This window comes from Notolepis coatsorum (assembly GCF_963971535.1).
Source record: "Notolepis coatsorum genome assembly, chromosome: 3".
Lineage (NCBI taxonomy): Eukaryota > Metazoa > Chordata > Actinopteri > Aulopiformes > Paralepididae > Notolepis > Notolepis coatsorum.
In genome coordinates this window covers 16845277-16867203 of record NC_140167.1, presented here as the reverse complement: position 1 = coordinate 16867203, position 21927 = coordinate 16845277, and the positions used below count along the sequence as shown (strand labels likewise).

Sequence of the window (21927 nt, the reverse complement as noted above, 5' to 3'; positions counted from 1 at the left end):
GCAAACGGCCATCGCATTATAATGAGCTGGACAGGTGTGTAATGTGTGTGTGGTGACGTGAAAGCGTATCTGCCATGCGAGACTAGGCGAGAGGCTCTCGTGAAATCGGCAGTGTCCGCCCTTTTAACTCCTCCCCCGGCTTCACTCGGCTACTCTCGTCTACTAGTCGAGGCAAACCGAAATCCATCTCGAACAAGCCTATAGTGTCTAGTAGTGAACAGAAGGCCACGCCCCCTCAGCCTACTCAGAGTTGGCTGTGCTCAGAGTGAACAGAAGGCCACGCCCCCTCAGCCTACTCAGAGTTGGCTGTGCTCAGAGAGTGAACAGAAGGCCACGCCCCCTCAGCCTACTCAGAGTTGGCTGTGCTCAGAGTGAACAGAAGGCCACGCCCCCTCAGCCTACTCAGAGTTGGCTGTGCTCAGAGAGGGAGACCTAAAACACTTATATCAAAATATTTAAATTATACTGCTGAAGAAATTATCGTGGGACATTAACATTCCACAATAAGCAATTTATGACATCATTGTACTGTATAAATGGTGCATTTATATAACAGCTTTTATCCAAAGCGCTTTACAACTTTGTTCCTCACATTCACCCATTCACTCACACATTCACACACCGACGGCGGAGGCGACCATGCATGCAAGGTGTCAACCTACACATCGGGAGCAATTAGGTGTTAAGTGTCTTGCTCAAGGACACTTCGACACGCTGCCCGGGAGGAGCGGGAATCGAAACTGGGAACCCGGTAATCGAACCTTCTGAATACCGCTCTACCTCTTGAGCCACGTCCTAATACGTAGCTCTTTCCGTACCGAGAGGCTCCAGTGCCGGGCATTCCCGGCGCTACATCACCCATTCACCATGCAAGGAGCCAACCTGCTCATCGGGAGCATTTAGGGGTTAAGTGTCTTCGACACGCTGCCTAGGAGGAGCGGGAATCGAAACTGGGAACCCGGGAATTGAACCTTCCGTTTACCCAGATGACCGCTCTACCAAGTTTGTTTCAAGTTTATTTATTTATTATTATTCTTTTTTTTTATATACTTTCTCTTTTCCCCCTTTCTTTTTCCGTTTTTCTCCCATCCCAATGTTAGTCGTTATGCCAATTCCCAATCCCCTACCTGGTTGTTGCGTGCTCTGCCCCCTACCGTCAGTCTGGGAGGGCGGAGACTATCACATGCTTCCTCCGACATGTGTAGCCAATCCCCACTTCTTTTCACCTGGCAGCGTGGACTCTCACTGGGAGAGTGTAATGTGTGGAGGACACTACCTCCCCCAGGATCCGACCTCGCTGTGCAGGCGCCCCGACCCAACTGTAGGAGTCACTGTTTTACAACGACCAGGACCCACCCTCGCCGGGTTTTCCCACCCTCTAACACTGCCAATTGTGTTAGTATGGACAGTCGGCCAAGCCGGAGGCACCACAGCTGGATTCGATCCCACTGTCTCTGTGGTGGTGGGCAGACGCTTAGACCGCTGCGCTACCCGGCCGCCCCTCAAGTTTATTTTTTATCTATTTTTTGTCCTCACTTTTTCCCCCGAATTTTTCTCCCATCCCAATTTAGTCATTATGCCAATTCCCTTCCTGGTCGTTGCACGCATTTCCCCCCCCATGTCGGCCTAGGGAGGGTGAAGACTATCACATGGCTCCAGTTTGTTTCACGTTTGTTTATTATTTGTCACAATAAAATACATGTGCTTTATGGTGAAATGCTTGGTTCTGTATGAGCCCATGAGTGTGCTTCCTACAGTAAAAAAGTAAGTAAAAGAGGAATATACAATACAATATACAATCTAAGTACAGTGAGTAAAAATTAGTAAACAGTGAGGATGCAGAAAATGAGGTACAAAACATTAGGGTAAGGTGCAAATGAGGTATGAATGTAGTGCAAATCTCTTTAATAAATAGATAAATATAATGTATTGTTAAAGTGAGTGCTATGAGTGTGTGCATGTGGATGTGCGTGCAATGAGTGTAGATGGATGGGTTGATGTTACAGTCATAGAGAGTCATAGAGAGTCATTACAGAGTCATTGAGCATCCTGATGGCCTGGGGATAGAAGCTCCTTCTGAGTCTCTCTGCACTGGCCATGAGACTCCGGTAGCGCTTGCCTGACCGCAGCAGTGCAAAGAGGCAGTTGTTTGGGTGACTAGAGTCTTTGGTTATTCTCTTAGCCTTGGCCCTGCAACGCTTGTTATAAATGTCCTGGAGAGTGGGAAGCCCACCTCCAATTGTGCGTTCGTGGGGGGCGACAGTGGTCCAATTGAGGGGGGGCGACAGTGGTCCAATTGTGGGGGGGGGGCGACAGTGGCCCACCTCCTGAGCCCCTGAGTATTGATTCACATCGCTGAGCGACGACTCCTCCTCTCCTGAACCCCCTCATTCAAACCAACCATAAAGTAATTTGTGCGTTTTTTTTCCCCCATTGCGTGCCAAATCCAGATGGAAGCGTTTTCATAGCGATCCGCAGCCCTATTTAGAGCGGGAGTTTTACCGCAGTGATGTCTGTACGTTATATGCATTAGAATCGTAAGAACGACCTTTTTAAAAAAGCTGAAGGCGAGAGAGTGAAGAAAAGTGATTTAATAAATAAGGAGCGGCACGCATCCGCTCTGAGACTTAAAAAGCTCTCTCAGCAATTAACGGTATTGGATCCGTCTGCAGCCGCTCCGCCCGCGGGGGCAGACGGTGGCGAAGGAGGAAGACGTGATTGTGGTTATTAAATATGAGCGCCGCTGGAACGCCCTCGCCGCGCAGACCGTGTCCTCATTATGAATGGACTCTTCAGAATGGCCCTGGGGCGGACTCCTAATTCTGGCTCTCCTGCTTTTGCTGTGTCATCGCTCTCTGATTATTATCCACCGTGTCTCTTCTGTGGGGTGGGGCGTGGGGGTGGGGGGGGCTGGGATCGACAATTGAAACGTTTTTCTGCATCCGGTGCCGTGTGTTAAAACTGTTGAAATGTAAACTGTATCGACGATTCTGGGCCTTTTTTCCCTAATAGGTCTCTTATTTCCCCCTTGTTTGTCGTGTGAGCCGGGCCGCCTGCATATCAGCTTGGGGGGGGGGGGGGTGTTGTACGCTATGCACACACACACACACGCACACACACACACACACACACAGTCACTCACTCACACGCATCCAATTAAAATTTACTGAGCCAAACCAAGCTGTGTAGTTTCAGTATGGGACCTTCGGGTCATTGCGCACTCTGTGTACTGAACGAATACACAACGTTACTTTAACCGCTAACGGAACGCACGTGCCAAAATATAATTGGCACAAAGAGCCGGATGTTGTGCGTCTTCAGCCCACACGCACACCAATGAGAGATTACCTGCGATTTAGCATAGCCTCATAGTATGGCGAACGCAAAACGACAAGCCAAATCTAGAAGACCTACCGAAGTGTCCTTGAGCAAAACACTGCTCCCGATGAGCATGTTGGTGCCTTGCATGGTCGCCGTCGGTGTGTGAGTGAATAGGTAAAATGTGAGACATAAGTTGAATAGAATAGAATAGACTTTTAATTGTATAGTATACAACGGAATTTCAGGGGAGCTCCCACAGACCGTAGTACAATATACATGTAACACATAACACTGTACTTATAACAGAATATTTTTAATAATAAAGTGCATGATGAGCGGTAAACATAGTGGTTATCAAGTCCAGGTAAAGTGCATGGTGCACGTGAGGGGGCAGTCAATGAGAGTTTAACAGTCTGACTGCTTGGGGGAAAAAGCTGTTCATAAATCTTGAACTCTTCGCATGTATGGACCGGTATCTCCTCCCTGAGGGAAGGAGCTAAAAGAGGTGATGTGCTGGGTGAGACTGGTCCTTGATGATACACTTGGAGCGGTGGAGGCAGCGGGAGGTGAAGATGGAGGTGATGTTTGGTAGAGGAGTCCCGACGATCCTGCCTGCCGCCTTCACCACCCTCTGTAGAGCCTCTTGCTCTGCCTTTGTGCAGCTGGAGAACCACACAGACACACCCTAGGTCAGCACACTCTCAACCGCACAATGGTAGAAGTTGACAAGGAGATTTCGTGGCAGGCCAGCTTGCTTCTGCTTCCTTAGGTAGTATAGGCGTTGCTGAGCTTTTCCGATCACTGAGTAAAGTGTGTTGTAAAGTGCTTTGGATTAAAGCACTATATAAATGCAGTCCATTTACATCTGGGATGTATAACATGTATCCTCCATATACCATATGCTAGTATGTACAGCTAGGATATCGTGGCATGTAGCGCCGTATCTCATTTCCTGTTGTGTTTTTACCAGTTTCAGCCAGTTTAAACTTTCTCTATACATGTCCTGGCATATTTGTGATGGCATTTAAACAACATATTCCAAATAAGACCTTAACTGGCCACTCACTCTAGCTAGTTTCTAAAGTTTCAAAACGCGACTAATAGTTCGACGAGGATGAGCTGCCAATTTTCTTTTCTTTTCTTCTTTTTAAATGAGTGTAATCATGAGCAAGGCCATTCATAAAATAAATCCAGTATTCCAGTACTGGTCCTTTTTCGATAGTAACAAAACAGCCTTTATTCCTCTGCATTCAAGTGATTTGATTTGGGAGCTTGGTGTAACCGAATTTACACACGGTCAGACATCGAATTTATAGTCAAGAATCCCATGAATGCAAGCAACAAAGAAACGGATGAATAAGTGACTGTTTTCCACTTTTACTCTCCAATGCTCTTCTCTGTATAAACATTTACCGTTGACCTACAATTTCTTTTCAAATAAACAAGATATAGCTAATTGCATTTGTCGAATTTCCGCAGAATGTCATATTTAAATGTTTTTCAAATGCCCTATGACAGTTAAATTGACCTGTATCACTTTGAGGTCACCAGAGAAACGGCACCTTCCACCAGGAGAGGGAAACGGGGCTGCATTCAACACTACTATGGTTCAATGATCCAAAGCGGCAAGTCGGCGAAAATGCCATGAGACTCGAGGAATCTGATGTTGGGGCCAGTGCTTACTACAGCATATAGTGGAAGACAATCACGTAGATGGATTAGCTCGATGGCTTAAAGAGGCACTTCACCATAAAACAATGCTGTTTTATTTCTATCTCGCGTGCGTCCAAAAACCCTGAAACAGTGTTGCACACATTAATTTAGTTTGACGGTTATTGAGAGTAGATGAGTTTGATTATGGCCAACAGTGATGTCATCAGGGACATTGAATCCCTGTAAGACAACAAGGTATTGCTATTTTCTCGTAATTTAATGAGCACTGTAGATCTGATTTGGTTAATAACTACAGAGCATCAGCAGGGACAACCTCCAGCGTCTGGTGATGTCTATGGGTTCCAGGCTTCAGGCTGTCATTGACTGCAAAGGATTTGCAACTAAGTATTAAAAATGCCAATTTGATTTATGAATGTTCGTTTGTCCAATCATTTTTGGTCCTTTTAAGTAGAAACTGTTGTAATTCCTACACTGAAGGTCATCTTGATTGTTTCATTTCAAGTCCAGTGTGGTGGTGTGTACAGAGTCAAGATTGTGTCAATGTCCAAATATATATGGACCTCACTGTAACAAGGTTTAGTCATTGAAGTAAACCCATGCTGGAGCTGATCATTAACCTCATGTCCACACCTTTTTCTCCCCTCTCAAGGCATTTCTCTGCATGTTCATACCAACCACACATATCCCAGTGCCCCTGTGTCAACAGAATATTGTCAGTACTGCCATGGAAACGGAACCTACACAGGCGGCAAAAACCCAACCGTATGTTCACTCGTCTCGGTATCCCGGGCTTCAGCATATCTCTGCTGGCTGGACTTGTCATATTGTCATACGGATACGAGCTCGTCGAGGCTACAGTACACTCTGGGTGACTCCACTAGACAGCTGTGTAATGGAACACTCCAGCGTCCCGGCAGACGATATGGGGGATATATGGTGCTGCATGCGAGCGCACTCTGCGGTGTCAGGAGGTCTGAGCCACGCCCCAGAGCACAGCGCTCGGGATGTTTCCACGGGCTGTCGAGTGTCCCCAAGAGAACCATTTCACTAGGAATAGGCTAAAATGAGGCAAATTTAGAATGCAATTGGAATATTATTAACAATAACGTGTCATTTCAAACCTTTATTTAAACTCAAAAGGCAACTCCCTCATTTTACAGTCACGCCGAGTCATACAGAAATAAGAAAAAGAAAAGCATATAAAATCACACAGCATATAAAATCAAGACGAGGCAAAAAGCAAGGATAAGAAATCAACTAAAACACGTACAACTTGATTGACAAAGGTTGGAGGTCAAGGTTTTAAACGGCAACCGAGGGGAGAATCTCTAGCTTTAAGGACAGTTGGAGTTAATTCCATGAGCTAGAGGGGCATCATAACGAAATGCACACACACCCTGTTCCGAGCAAACTCTGGGGACCTTAACACATTCGGGGCCATTCGATTTCCCCATCTGGCTATAGCACGGCCACGTTTTCATTACATAGTTTCACTGTGCGTCACGTTGTTTGTAGAGCTAAATCAAAATGTTATATTATAGCTATGGATACAATACCATGGTCATTTGACAGTAACTATCTTCCGTTCAAGATGCAAAAAAGAAAAAAAAATTTCATGAATATGTTCACGCGTTATTCCGTGGTGAATATGAGTATAATTTCAGAATGATCCGGCCTAATTCCTGTGAAGCTGGCTATAGGGCGCAACGTGAATTCTACTAAATCCATTGGCGTTTTGTCCCTGGGCATGCTATTATTTTCAAATCAAACGCATATGATAGGTATTATGTTTCATCATGAATGCATGAAGGGGGGGGGGGTCGTTTCTGATTAATTGATTGCCAATAACAGCATTCGTTATTACCACAACACATGCCGATCAGGGGGATGGGTATGAAAACCATGCACGATCAATCTGAAATTGACGTCAGATTGTCCTTACCTGTGGTCGGTGGTATTCCAAAAATAATATTACAATCATTTGATCGCCATCTGGTCCATCCTATGCCCATCTGGTCCACGACATAACCCACCACAACATATGGATCGGGGGTCCCGAAAACGATTCAATGCGATTGAGCCCTAGGTTTCCCATTACTAGAAAAGTCCGTCCGGAGACATTTTAGTGTTACACTCGGTCTGGAACAGGGTTTACTGCACTCTCGATACTGCCTACTAGCAGGATCTGGCCGGTACTGCACCTTCGGAGTCCCAGTATGCCTTTTAACGGCAACATACAGGTCCCTGACATTGAATAGGATATTAAAATCGAAAAAAAAGGGAAAACGATCCAAAAATATATATATACGTTTTTGGCCGCTAACCACTGGCGCCCAATAACGTATATACGTGAATGGCCCTGAAAGTGTTAAGGACCAGTCACTAGTCACTAAATGTACGTGATTATTACCACGCCAAAGCAGGGGTACAATGCTTACAGGGGTATTTGCTATCAAGCAGTGCTTTGTAACACCCAACTATCGGTTTTGCATCTTAGGTACATTTCCCCAAATCACACTTGCTGTTCACCTCCTTATCAACAATGTTATCCTTTTATTTATTTACCTTCGACTGGTAGTTCTGGTACTCAACATCTTTTATTTACTTACCTTCGACTGGTAGTTTTGTTAGTCAACATCTTTTATTTACTTACCTTCGACTGGTAGTTTTGGTACTCAACATCTTTTATTTACTTACCTTCGACTGGTAGTTTTGGTACTCAACATCTTTTATTTACTTACCTTCGACTGGTAGTTTTGTTAGTCAACATCTTTTATTTATTTACCTTCGACTGGTAGTTTTGGTACTCACTCAACATCTTTAATTTATTTACCTTCGACTGGTAGTTTTGGTACTCAACATCTTTAATTTATTTACCTTCGACTGGTAGTTTTGGTACTCACTCAACATCTTTTATTTATTTACCTTCGACTGGTAGTTTTGTTAGTCAACATCTTTTATTTACTTACCTTCGACTGGTAGTTTTGGTACTCAACATCTTTTATTTACTTACCTTCGACTGGTAGTTTTGGTACTCAACATCTTTTATTTATTTACCTTCGACTGGTAGTTTTGGTACTCAACATCTTTTATTTATTTACCTTCGACTGGTAGTTTTGTTAGTCAACATCTTTTATTTACTTACCTTCGACTGGTAGTTTTGGTACTCAACATCTTTTATTTATTTACCTTCGACTGGTAGTTTTGGTACTCAACATCTTTTATTTATTTACCTTCGACTGGTAGTTTTGGTACTCAACATCTTTTATTTATTTACCTTCGACTGGTAGTTTTGGTACTCAACATCTTTTATTTATTTACCTTCGACTGGTAGTTTTGGTACTCAACATATTTTATTTATTTACCTTCGACTGGTAGTTTTGGTACTCAACATCTTTTATTTATTTACCTTCGACTGGTAGTTTTGGTACTCAACATATTTTATTTATTTACCTTCGACTGGTAGTTTTGGTACTCAACATCTTTTATTTATTTACCTTCGACTGGTAGTTTTGGTACTCAACATCTTTTATTTATTTACCTTCGACTGGTAGTTTTGGTACTCAACATCTTTTATTTATTTACCTTCGACTGGTAGTTTTGGTACTCAACATCTTTTATTTATTTACCTTCGACTGGTAGTTTTGTTAGTCGACATCTTTTATTTACTTACCTTCGACTGGTAGTTTTGGTACTCAACATCTTTTATTTATTTACCTTCGACTGGTAGTTTTGTTAGTCAACATCTTTTATTTATTTACCTTCGACTGGTAGTTTTGGTACTCGACATCTTTTAATTTTTAAACCAAATTGGTTATATTGTGGGCAGCAGTGGCTCGGGAGGTAGATCAGTCGTCTGGTAATCCAGAGGTTCCCAGTTTGATTCTTGCCCCTCCCGGGCACCGGGTTGGCACCTTGCATGGTTGCCTTCGTCGTTGGTGTGTGAGTGAATGGGTAAACATGTGAGGAACAAAATTGTAAAGTGCTTTTGATAAAATCTGTATATATATAAATGCACCATTTACTTATTATTATAATTTTATTTTTTACCATTTATTGAAATGCGTTCTTCTGACGGCCCTGATGGTTCTCTGTGTTGCAGGCCCAACACCATCCTCCGATTGCGCTTCAACCACTTTGCCACTGAGTGCAGTTGGGACCATCTGTATGTCTACGACGGAGACAGCATCTACGCCCCCCTCCTGGCCGCCTTCAGGTGAGTCTGCTTCGGACGCCACGTCCTGCAGAAGCATTGAATTAAACCAAATGCAGCGCAGTTGACCTATCTCAAACACCACCCTCTATTTTCTTGATCCTCCAATCTGTTGCTTTCCTTGTTGGAGGGCGGGGCTTGAGTTCGGTCAATTCCTTCAGTGCATAGATTGATTTGAAATATTGGTTGATTCAAGTTTTTTTTTATTACCAAAAGGATAGTTCAGATTTTATGTTTTAACCCTAGCCTTACTCACTAATGATTGGTGGAGTCAATACAAGCTCCAGATATTTAGCCACAAACCAATGCAAAGTCGATGGGGTCGCGCTCTGAGATCTACATCATCATCTGTAAGTAGGAAACGGGGGCTAAGGATGCAAAAATCAAATCAAATCTAAACAAGTCAAGAAGAAACATCACAATAAATCAAGAACTAAACAAAAAACACCATGAAATCCGAAATAAATGTAAAATAAATAAATGCAACACTCCCAGACTTACCCCAGCGAAGGTAAGGAAAAACTCACTAAAAACCTAGCATTAGGAAAAAAGCACCACAAGCAATGTGGAGGAGAGAACCCTTAGAAGAACCGTTTAAGGGGGGATCTCTCTTCTTAGATGTCGGTGATAGTAGTGTTGCTATGGATGATCAATGGGTGGAGAATAAAACAGGTGAAATAGTTGGTATGTATATGTACATATACGTGTGATAAAACACAAATACCGTATGTACATGCAATAGCAACTGGGGTACATGTGAAAGATTGAAATAGAATAGAGCTAAGAACAGCAACAACAAAGAAAAAGCATAGGGAAACGAGCACTAGTATGAAAATAGGATAACGGCTAAATGTCAAGGCTCGGAGCTCAAAATATCAGTCATATTCCGTTTGCACATAATATGTATTCCGTTCGGATTCCATTTGAGGTATGGGGGCGACGTAGAGAGCATCGTATCCTCTTGGCCATCACTTTGGTCATCACCACGGGACATCCACTCACAGGGAGACATCCCTTTAATGCTTTGTGAGAAATTTTTTTCTTTAGGGTCAAAGGTCAGCGGGGGTGTTGTTCCACTGTAATGTGGGCCTGTGAAGCCTGTTAAAACATGTCACTGAGATAATGGGCTATAAAAATATGGCGTGGAATATCACTGTTATGAGCCTCCCTGTACGTCACAGGGCTGTTCCCTCCTAGGAAATCACCGGTGAGTAGGAAAAAATAAACCTAATAATAATAAACTATTTGTATAGCGCCGTTCATACAAGAAATGCAGCCCAAAGTGCTTCACAGCAGTAATGTAGACATACAATAGACTAAATGAGCATAAAATTGGCATAAATTGAGCAGAGAATTTACTAAATAAAAGCAATGCATAAAAGCGCAGGCATAAAATGTGTACACAATAGACAATAATCATAAAATGGACAACATGCATTCACAATCGACCTGCGCTAGGCGTCCGATCTCGATCGATAATACGCTGTGAATTTACAATACGCTCGGACCCCAGTCACAAACGAGAGAGGGAGAAGGTGCTAGGGTTCCAAAAATCTGAACTATCTCTTGTTTTTAACAGGGCCCTTCCTATCACCGGCGTTGTGTTGAGTTAGGCCCATATTAGATTTAATCGACTTTCAATCACCGTCACTTATCGTGTCCTCCTTCAGGACAGACTCTGCGTTGTGTTGTTGGATGTTGAAGCAGAGTCACTCGAATGAAATCTCCCCTTGAGATAATAATATACGACACACAGAGGCTCTCTGTAGTCTTTTCTTAACACAGGTTTATTGGCATAAACGGCAACATAGTTACAGTTAGGTTGCTCTCAGGTTCTCTCTGTGTGAGCTGAATACTGAAGGAGGAGACAGAAGAAGCCCTCTCTACTCCAAGCTGAAATACCGGAGAGACACCAATATTCTCTCTCTCTCTGGCATAATATTCCCATTTGTTATCAGCCGCTATCCTTACTTATCTCCCTTTCTGGCACCTTAAAGTTCAACACAACCTCGGTCCACCTGGATACCTATCTAGTCTAAGCTAACTAAAATGTTGACCCTTGACATAATAGCAGGTCAGGAATAAGAATAGACTGTACTTTTCATATCAACACTCAGCTTAAGGTCCAAGTGAATTTAGACCTATATATAATTGTCTTAATGGTTTTATCTTCCAAGAAAATGCTACCCAAATCCTACACTTCCACTGCCCTCCAGGCTCTCCTCTTTCATGCACGTTTCATGGGGGCGACAGTGGCTCAGTAGGTAGAGCGGTCGCCTGGTAATCAGAAAGGTCCCCGGTTCGGTTCTTCCCGGGCAGCGTGTCGAAGTGTCCTCGAGCGAGACACTTAACCTCTAACTTCTCCCGATGAGCAGGTCGGCACCTTGCATGGCTGCCTCCGCAGTCCCTGCAGTCCAAGTGGCTCCTTTTTATTGGAGCCTCAGGAGCAAACCAAGGGTTCTAGACATGTTACGAGGTCGTAGAAAAATAATCCTTTCAATTCACGACTGTTGGATTCTGGCAAACCACAATCAGCACCTCCTCATCTGTAGTTTCTGCGTTGTGTTTATTTCTCCGACATCTTCTCATACTGGCTGTACATCGTGGTCATTCCCCTTTAATGCAATCCGTAATCATAATAATTCACCACCGTCGGACATGTTACCTTTCTTGGAACACGTTGTTTATTACATAAACAGAAGCCTCAGATGTTACCCATCTCGTATTGTCCTTGAAAAGTCTTTGATGTAACACTAAATTCATTATTCTATCGTCTCTTCTGCTGTTAGTCCAATGGTGGTTGAGGCCTCGTCGTGGGCCAAAACCCTTCTCTGTTAGCCGAAGCTAATGATGATGTGTCACTCCTCCATTGCTCCCCCCTCCCCCTTTTTGCGAGGAGAGGAGAGAGCTGTTTCAAAGTCTCTGATCAACGTTTCTCTGTGTGGTTCGTATCAGTCTAACTTTACCCGGAAGAAACCTCACGTTATATTATCTTCTCCCTAGCAACGGGGGCCCGCCCCTCTCCTCGTTACTATGTGACGTGTGACGCGCTGTCTTTGACAACAGCTATTTGACCCAGATCACCATAGCAACCGCTCAATTGTTGATATTATCCCCCCTAGTTCTCTCTCACCAAACCTGCACTTTCAATGCTTATCAAGATGACGAATGACCTTCAAGCCACTCACACCCTGCTCGCCGTGGAGACACACTGCCTACTAACACACTCTCTCTCTGCCTGTGGTGCTCTCAGACGGCTATAAGCAGTGCTGTCATTATATACATTTTGTTTACATTATATACACTGAAAAACCTCGATCCTTCAACGGCCTCATGTTTGTATGATCATACTGACAAGTTACCCCGAAGTTCAAAATCCAGAGAGTCTTGTTTAATCCGTCTTGATTATAATGTAAAATCTGTTATTTTCACTCCCAAGTCATATTTGATTCATCACAGCAGCGGCCAGTATACAGACTGTCTCTCTGGACCATTTCAACAACCTCGCCTGGGAAATCTAAAGTTAGTTTCAGTCTTATGTTCATTTGCCCGGCTGTGATATAAAGTGAGCAAAGTGCAGCAGTGCATACACACCCTGGGAACCAGCGATGAGGGCGGGAAAGAGCTGTTCTATATTCATGATCCTTCAGTCTCTGCACAGCCATGAAAGACCAGATCCGTTCTTTACAGCTGGTGCAAAGGGTTCTAATAGAATTCGGAATGAATCCATATAATTTTCGGGTCCCAAGCAGGCAGGTTGCAGGGTTGCTAGTGGCTACAGCCGCCGCCATGATATTTTGCAATATGCAGGAAATATGCTTCTAGATTCATGTTTTCTAGATTCAGTCCGGTACTAGCAGACTGACCAACAGCCTCTATCCTCTGGCTGTCAGGCTGCTCAACGATCAACTTGCCCCCCTCGCACCCCCCATCCCCAACCCCCGGTGACATAACTCCCACTTCTACATTACAACAATAACTGTGAACCGGACTTGCATTTGCTGCACTATACACTATACACTATTCCATCCATTGCAAGCCAACGCCCCCTTCCATCGATTAACTCAACTGGACTGTCACTGTACTATTTATTGCACTAGCACTACTGCACTCGGCACATTGATTGATATGATTGATATTATTATTATGTATATGCTATATTCAGTATGTTTGTATGCCAGTGGTGATGCTCTAAACTAAATTTCGTTGTACCATGGCAACAATGACAATAAAGATTCTATCTATTCTATTCTGTTTGGACAGTGCTGTCCAGACTCAACTGCCACTGGAATGTTCATCTTACTTTTTTCCATTAACGTTGCCATGGTAACATAATGTGTATAATCTGTATTAATTTTGCCATGGTAACATATATACTTTCTGTATAATCTGCATGGCTGAGACTGACATTTACATTTACATTTAGTCATTTAGCTGACGCTTTTATCCAAAGCGACTTACAAGTTCTGTACGACAAGCCATCAGGAAGAGCACAACTCTATCAGCTGAGTAACAATGTTCATCAAAGTGTTGAGTGCTACAGTGTAGGTTAGTTTATTAGGACAAGTGCATGACAGTATGGTTAGTTAGGGTTAGATTTTTTTTCTTTTTTTTTTTTTTTTTTAATTCAGATAATGGTTGAAGAAGTGAGTCTTTAGTCGACGGCGAAAGATTGGACGTGTTTCGGCTGTCCTAACTGGGGTGGGTAGTTCATTCCACCATTGTGGGGCAAGGACTGAGAATAGGCGACTTCTCTTTGATGACCCTCCCGGAGCTTGGATAGGAGTAGGTCTGAGGCGGCCAGAAGATGCAGAGCGTAGGGGTCTTGAGGGTGTGTAGTTAGAGACCATTGACCGGAGGTAGGCGGGAGCAGTTCCCTTTGCCGCACGGTATGCTAGGTCAAGGGCCTTGAAGCGGATTCGTGCAGCAATGGGGAGCCAGTGCAGGTCCCTAAGAAGTGGGGTGACATGGGCCGACTTCGGTAGGTTTGAGATCAGGCGGGCCGCTGCGTTCTGAATGAGTTGAAGAGGCTTAGTGGCAGTGGCCGGGAGGCCAGCGAGCAGTGCGTTGCAGTAGTCGAGGCGGGAGATGACTGTTGATTGGACGAGGAGTTGGGTGGCTTCTTTTGTCAGGAAGGGGCGTATCCTTCTGACGTTGCTCAGGAGGAATCGGCAGGTTCTGGTTGTCGCTGCGATGTGAGCAGAGAAGTTCAACTGGTCGTCGAGGACAACACCAAGGTTCTTGACGGTCGGGGACGCGGTCACAGCTGCATTCTCGACTGTGATGGAAAGGTCGGTCAGGGGGGAGGATTTGGCCGGCAGGTGGAGCAATTCTGTTTTGCTTAGGTTCAGTTTGAGGTGGTTGGTCGTCATCCTGAGAGTCACGCATTAGTCCAGTACTGGTTTCCGTGACAACATTATCAATCATCTTCTGGCAGTCATTTTAAGGTGCGGTACCCAAATGTTAACGGCCGTTCTATCAATTGAAATTCGATGTGTGAGATGGTCGGCACGCCCTTCCTCCTCGGAGACGATCTAGTCGATCTGTCGATCAGGAATGTGTGTACGTGATAAGTGAGCCTCCCAAGTGCAGACCTGGTCATTTGTCTCCTCATCTTCCTCTGATCTCATCCAGTACTTCACTTAACTCTCTCCTCTTCCTCTGATCTCAGTACTTCACTTAATTCTCATCTTCCTCTGATGTCAGTACTTCAGATAACTCTCTCCCCTTCCTCTGATCTCATCAGTTTACTCTTTCCTCTTCCTCTGATTTGACCAGTTAACTCTCTCCTCTTCCTCTGATCTCAGTACATCAGTTAACTCTCTCCCCTTCCTCTGATCTCATCAGTTTACTCTTTCCTCTTCCTCTGATTTGACCAGTTAACTCTCTCCTCTTCCTCTGATCTCAGTACATCAGTTAACTCTCTCCCCTTCCTCTGATCTCATCAGTTTACTCTTTCCTCTTCCTCTGATTTGACCAGTTAACTCTCTCCTCTTCCTCTGATCTCAGTACATCAGTTAACTCTCTCCTCTTCCTCTGATCTCAGTACATCAGTTAACTATCTCCTCTTCCTCTGATCTCATCAGTTTACTCTCTCCTCGTCCTCTGATCTCAGTACTTCAGTTAACTACCGTACTTTTCGGACTATAAGCCGCACCTTTTTTCCCCATTTTTCGACCCTGCGGCTTATATAACGGTGAGGCTTATATGTGACTCAACGTGACCAAACCCGAAAATGTAAAAATCGAAATATAGCTTTTTTGACTGCATTGACATTTTATTTATCTGTTCCCTTATTTGCTAAACTTAATACAACTTGTAAATGAGTTAATTCTTGTTATTTGTCCGACAGTATTGTGTCCCAATGCTAATTACATATGGTAATTAAACATTAAAACACCTGCGGCTTATAGTCCAGTGCGGCTTATATATGTACACATCATTCAATTTAGCTGCTGCGGCTTATATTCAGGTGCGGCTTATAGTGCGAAAAGTACGGTATATCTTCTTCCTCTGATCTCATTAGTTTACTCTCTCCTCTGATCTCAGTACTTCAGTTAACTCTCTCTTCCTCTGATCTCAGTACTTCAGTTAACTCTCTCCTCTTCCTCTGATCTCATCAGTTTACTCTATTCTCTTCCTCTGATCTCAGTACAGTTGACTCTCGGTCCATCCCATGGCTTCTCCTTTCTGCTCTGACAGATTATGCAGCAGCATCACAAAGCTGCTAACTCCACCATGAACAACTCTCCCCCTAAGCAAGAGAACAAAGCTCATAACAGCGTATAAGCCGTTCCGTGGATTGGGTAGACGGAGAGCATACATAGAATGTGAGAATACTGATTATCTGAACTTAAACGTTCAGTTTGGGATATCAGGCCGATACCAGGCTAAAACAGGGTATCAACCTTAGTGTCAGAGTTTCCCCAATACTAAAATATGATACGATGTATGTCATGGCAGAAAAGAAGCAAAGTGACTTGATTTGATCCGTGTTTGATAACTGGGAAACATTTATTATATATATTTTTTATGTCCAATGACCCCAAACTAATGGTCTATGTAGCAGTTGTGGGTGCAACCCCTGGGTCCGGACCAACGTGGTACTCTCCGAGACGGGCCTTGAAACCACGGTCGAGACACATACAGTAGCGTCGACTGGTTCCCAGATGGCATCATCCACTGATCAAACTTGGAGCTGAAAGAAGAATAAAACGCGAACAATGAGGCCCGCCGTCTCCTGCCAGCCAGCTCCTCTGCTCGCGTTCTGCTCCGTGGTCCGTGTGCGTCTCCAGGCCCCGTCTCACCGTGTGATGCAGGAGAGACGGAGTTAATTACCCAGACGAGCTGCACCTGTGCCAATTAGCTCTCCCCTACCGCTGCTTCGGCTGAGTCGCTCCTGACTCTCCCTCTGCGGCATCATATGCCAAAACCACACCGCTCCTCCCACCGGCGGGAGTCTAGAGTCTCTAGACTGTTCAGTAAAAGCCATGGATCGGGCCATTTATCCCCCCCCCCCCCCCAGTTTGATCTCTGTGAAGCTGCACACTACTACGGTCGTGGGAAACCTGGAAAAGCCACGGAACATTGTGTTTTCCAGGCCTGGAAAAGTTATGGAAAATTATATTATTGTTCACTACCAGTTCTAGTTTCTACTATCAAGCTTGGGCGGTGGCACATCGAGGTACTTTGGTACTCTTATAGATTTAATAACAACACGAGTAACAGGTTTCCCCAAATCCAAGGTTATACCGGTAGTTGTAGGAACGAAGCCAAAGTGAGACGAGGGACGTTCGAATCAGACAACTCTCCAAGAAATCTTGAAAACATTTGAGTGTAGACACTGACTAATATCAGTCATGGGAATTACACACGTGGGAAAAGTCATGGCATTTGTTAAACTGAAACATGTCGGAAATGGAACTCTGTGTACCTCTGTCTTTCTAGTTATGGGAGGCAGAAGTCTTGGTCTTGGTCAGACGTTCCAATGAACACAATTCAATTGTTCATGGGTGGGAAGCTGGTGCTGTTGTTATGAGTGCCCAGTGGCCAAGCACACCGCCACAGTTTCATCACCTCAGACAGCTCCAGCTAGCAGAGCTCCAAGGGGATCAAGGTAGCGCTGCTAGCTGTTGTGGTCGAGATATGGCGAAGCCTTACATTTTAATAACTTACTCAGTCAGTGGCAGGCACGTGCACACATAGAGCCCAAGGGGTGCTTGAGCACCTGCCTTTTTGTGCCTCATAAAAAAAGTGCCCTTTTTGAAGAATTATTTAATAAATCTTTTTTTTTCCTTTTTTTACCGTTACGCATATAGACTGCCCTTCCAGTTCCAACTGAAAAATGTCAGGATAGAATTAAAATATTAGGTAAAGAGAGAGAGATGCCCCATATTCCATTGCAGTTTGCACGGCCTCCTCAGCGTGCCTCTCCGCGGACCTATATTTTATGCATAGCGTGGGTGGTGATGATGATGATGATAGAAACCGCTGTGGCGCATACAGTTGAATGCTGGTATTACACTCATTGAGGTACACAAAGAAGTCAAGTCCGATGGGATTTGGGAATCTCAAATGCAAATCGGGATTGGAATAAAAAAATGCATTTATATTAAACAATACAGAATATACAGCACTTCTTGGGGTCTGTAGGGTAAGCACTTATTCCCTCTCCCCTGAACATTTATGGAGATGTATGGGCCTTGTAAGTCAGTGATAAAAGTGTCTTTCAAGGATAAGTGAGCTCCTGCACTGATTATTATAGTTCAATATTCAATATTTGATCACCAAAACTCCCCAAAAAGCATAAAAAGGGGGCCCCCCGCCCGAAAAGGGCTCTTAAAAATCAGGGTTGCGCGCTCGGTTAAAACACACAGGTATAGTGCCCTTTTCAGCCATTGAGCACCTGCCCCTCTAAAGTCCTGTGCACGTCCCTGGTCAGTGGATCCGGTTAATACAATTTATTAACTCAGAATGTGAATACAACTTTTGATTTAGAAATAACAATTGCATAGTAATATATATTTTTTTTATAATTAGATACTTTAACCTAATGGTTAACAAAAATGATTAATAAAAGTCCATTGAAACCTTTAACTTAGTAGTTGAATATGATGTTAAAGAAATTTAAGTAAATATTTAAACACACAATTTACAACATGACTCTTTTCTGGGTGAGATACTGTATCTCAAAGTAGGGAGCGGACAAGGTTTTTATCCTCCACACTGTCCATTCAGCACCGTGGCTCTAGCTGTCAGCGCTGGATGGACAGCTAGCAGAGCTCCAAGGGGATCAAGGTGTGTCGTACACTCAAAAGTACTGAGTTCGCTACCCAACCCTATTAATCAGTGAGGCTGTGTGTCCCTGAGAGACTCATGTCCTCTACTGCTGCTAGAGGCGGTGATGATCACATCTGGGCCTGCTGGGAGCCATCATCACCATGAGTCGGCATCACTCACTTTTTACCACCCTTTAAACTGCCATGCAGCTGTATGTGCTGCTGGGAACATGTTAACATCATGTCTAGCTGCCTGTCAAATTACATTATATTATTCCGTGTGTGTGTACTGTATTTATAAAATAATCTACACTGTCATTAATGTCTGTATTTCTGTCTGTCTGGCTCTCTCTTTACCTGTCTCTCTGTCTATCTCTCTCTATATTTTGCTCTATCTTTCTCTCTCTCTATTTTTCTCCCTCTCTATCCTTCTCTCTATATATTTCTATATCTATCTTTCTCTCTCTCTTTCCCTCTCTCTCTCTCTCATCCCTGTCACTCTAGTGGATTGATCGTGCCCGAGAGTTATGGGAACGAGACGGTCCCAGAGGTGGTGTCCCAGTCTGGCTTCGCCCTGTTGCACTTCTTCAGTGACGCCGCTTACAACCTGACTGGCTTCAACGTCTCCTATAGGTGAGGAGGGAGGTTTTCATTCATTTATTATCTACATGTTTTCATGCTGGGTGTAGAACCAGGGGCCGCAAGGTGCGTTTGAAGTGTCGATGATCAATGTGTCCTGCAATTCACATTAGTTCTCGCACCTTTGTTTCATCAATAAATGAGGCAGAATACACAGTGACTGTATCCTTTTTTATTGCACTTGTTTCGTGCTGCAAACATACATATGACATTCTACGCGAGCCATTCAAGATGGCGGCTTTCTGTTTTCGTTCAGACTCTCCAAACAGTGACGCGTCTCTCTTCTGACCAATCAGTGGTCTGCAGTTTTTCACGTGACTTTTGTGGTACCAGTTCTACTCGCTTGGCTCGCGCTAAGAACCTCGACAGAGCAGGGACTAAAAAAGTACCCAGAAAGTACCCAAAAAGTACCTGGTACCAGGTACTTTGGTAATGGAAAATACCGAGTAGAGTAGAGTAGAGTAGGTACCATGCAGTGGAAAAGCGCCATTAGTGCGGTTTCACACCAGTGCAGGGGGGGCGGGGGGTATACATAATATATTAAGGTATACCTGGTTTACTATTAAAGAGGACTGCTGAGGGCGCTCGTCCGTTCAGGGTATGAGTACAAACAGCTTGGGAACAGCAGTATTTAAATGAGGGGTTTTGCATGTTTTAGTCAAGTCAAGTGGTACTTTATTAATCCCCTGGGGAAATTCAAGTGCCATAGCATAGGGGGGGGGGGGGGGGGTACAGGTAGGATAGGTAGTAATAATAATCGAAAAGTGGTAAGGATAATAGTGATAACAGTAGTAAGTGGCAGGATTTAATCAGATTTAATAGTGATCATGGTATACATGGTCCAAACCATAGTAACGCACTGCACTAGAGTTTGTGCAGCGTTTATTATAATTAAGCGTTAGATAGTCCTAATAGTGTTTATTATTAAGAGTGATAGTCCAGTGTTTATTATTAAGAGTCAGATAGTCCTAACAGTGTTTATTATTAAGAGTCCGATAGTCCTAACAGTGTTTATTATTAAGAGTCAGACAGATAGTCCTAACAGTTCTCAAGTTCACCCGCAGTTAGCTCTCCAGCTATTGGCAGCAGTTGTTGGTTAGAAACTTTAGTGGTTTCTACCACGGAGAGTTTGGACGGGAAACCGAGCGACTGCAAGCGTTACAATGAATTTTGATCCAATTACAATGAGGCGTTATTAGAAGAGGCAACGGATGAAATGAAGAGAAAACTGTAAGATATGAGAAGGATATGAGAAGGATATGAGAAAGATTGGCTTATAATAAAACAGGTTTTTACCATTTCCCTGGCAAGAGGGATCAAAGATGGGAGCACAGGCGGTGGTGAGGTCTTCCAATCTAACTGTCAAGCAGGCACCATCCCAGAGCAGAGAGACGGAGTGAGGCATCAGAAGAGAAATGAAAAAAAACTGTAAAAGAAAAAAGCAATATTGGTGAGGAAAGAGAGAAATAGGAAAGACATGATCCATTGTCACCTTTATATTTTCTGTGGCTGTAAGTACGTTTATTTGTATAGCACCTTTCACAGATACAAAATCACAAGGTGCTTCACGGCATTAAAAGGAAAAAGCAATAAAATGGATAACGCAGTAGCTAACGGTATCAAGAAAAAGCAGATTGAAACGGGACCGAAAGACATGGCCACACACTTGATAAAAGATGCAATGTAAATGTTGAGTTTTCGTTTGGCTGCAACAACAATACATTTAAAGGAACACGCCAACATTATGGGAAAAGAGGATAGATTCCAATCCCCTCTCTGTACGTTCAGTAGAAAGCTGTCCGGCTGCAAGCTAGCCTAGCTTAGCACAAATTAATGGAAGCGGATATGGATCGGCTATCCTAGCTGTTAGCCAAAAACACCTCACCCAGAGTTTTAAGCTAGGCTAACTGATCCATACTGTATCTGCTTTCATTCGTTTTGTGCTAAACTAGGCTAGCTTGCAGCCGCATAGCTATCTACTGAACAGCGAGGAAAGGAGAAGACGTTAAGCGAATTTCCCATAATGTTGGCATGTTCCTTTTTACATTTAAATAATAAGTAGCAGTAGATGTGCTAAATTAACCCATTTACTCATCCCTGTATTTTGTACACTGGGGTAGAAATACCCCATATTGCATATTTATAAAGGCAAACGTACTAAAATGGACAAGACATTCTGTTGCACATTTGAAAGATTTTTACAGTTGATATTCATTATTTAATTTAACCTTTATTTAACCAGATTACCTATATACAACATATTTGTCCTTGCCAAGACAGATAGCAGCACATTTAACAGACAACATATAACAATTACAGACAATCAAATTTAGAGATTACGAGGTATAAAATATTAAAATCACATCTAGTCCCAAATTATACAGGAGCAATCGGCTCAGTCAAAACAATAGCAGCCAGATGTACTCGTCTCCAGTTCATTCACAATGGATCTAAATGCACCCAATGAGACCGGCTCCAGGGGATTAGAGTAGAGGGAGCAGCGTACTGTACATAAAAGATCCATGAGATGAGAGTAGAGGGAGCAGCATACTGTACATAAAAGCCCTTTTCCCAGTCCAGCAACACGTGTTTCTACACACGCAGACCTTTGGTAAATCAGAGCCCTGGAGTGATGAGAGCAGGACGGGTCTTCAGTGTCATGAAGTCATTTGAAAGTGGCTTCCCCTCTTATCGCTGGGAGATGATGACTTTATAATGAAGATATAGTCGTGTTTTATGGACATTAAATGAGTTGTAGAAGTCTAGTGCCGTCTGTGCAGTTGTCCTCGGGTTCTCTTGACC

General features: G+C 43.6%; 1 protein-coding gene across 1 annotated transcript in view; it reads left to right on the top strand.

Annotated features, from left to right (window-relative positions):
* The window catches only part of atrn (attractin), a gene marked incomplete at its 3' end in the record, with an annotated part of 181716 nt that overhangs the window by 41455 nt on the left and 118334 nt on the right, over nucleotides 1-21927 (top strand). The window contains exons 3-4 of the mRNA XM_084309803.1: nucleotides 9098-9211; nucleotides 18991-19119. Coding sequence (XP_084165929.1) covers nucleotides 9098-9211; nucleotides 18991-19119 — 243 coding nt within the window. The remainder of the gene's footprint in view (nucleotides 1-9097; nucleotides 9212-18990; nucleotides 19120-21927) is intronic.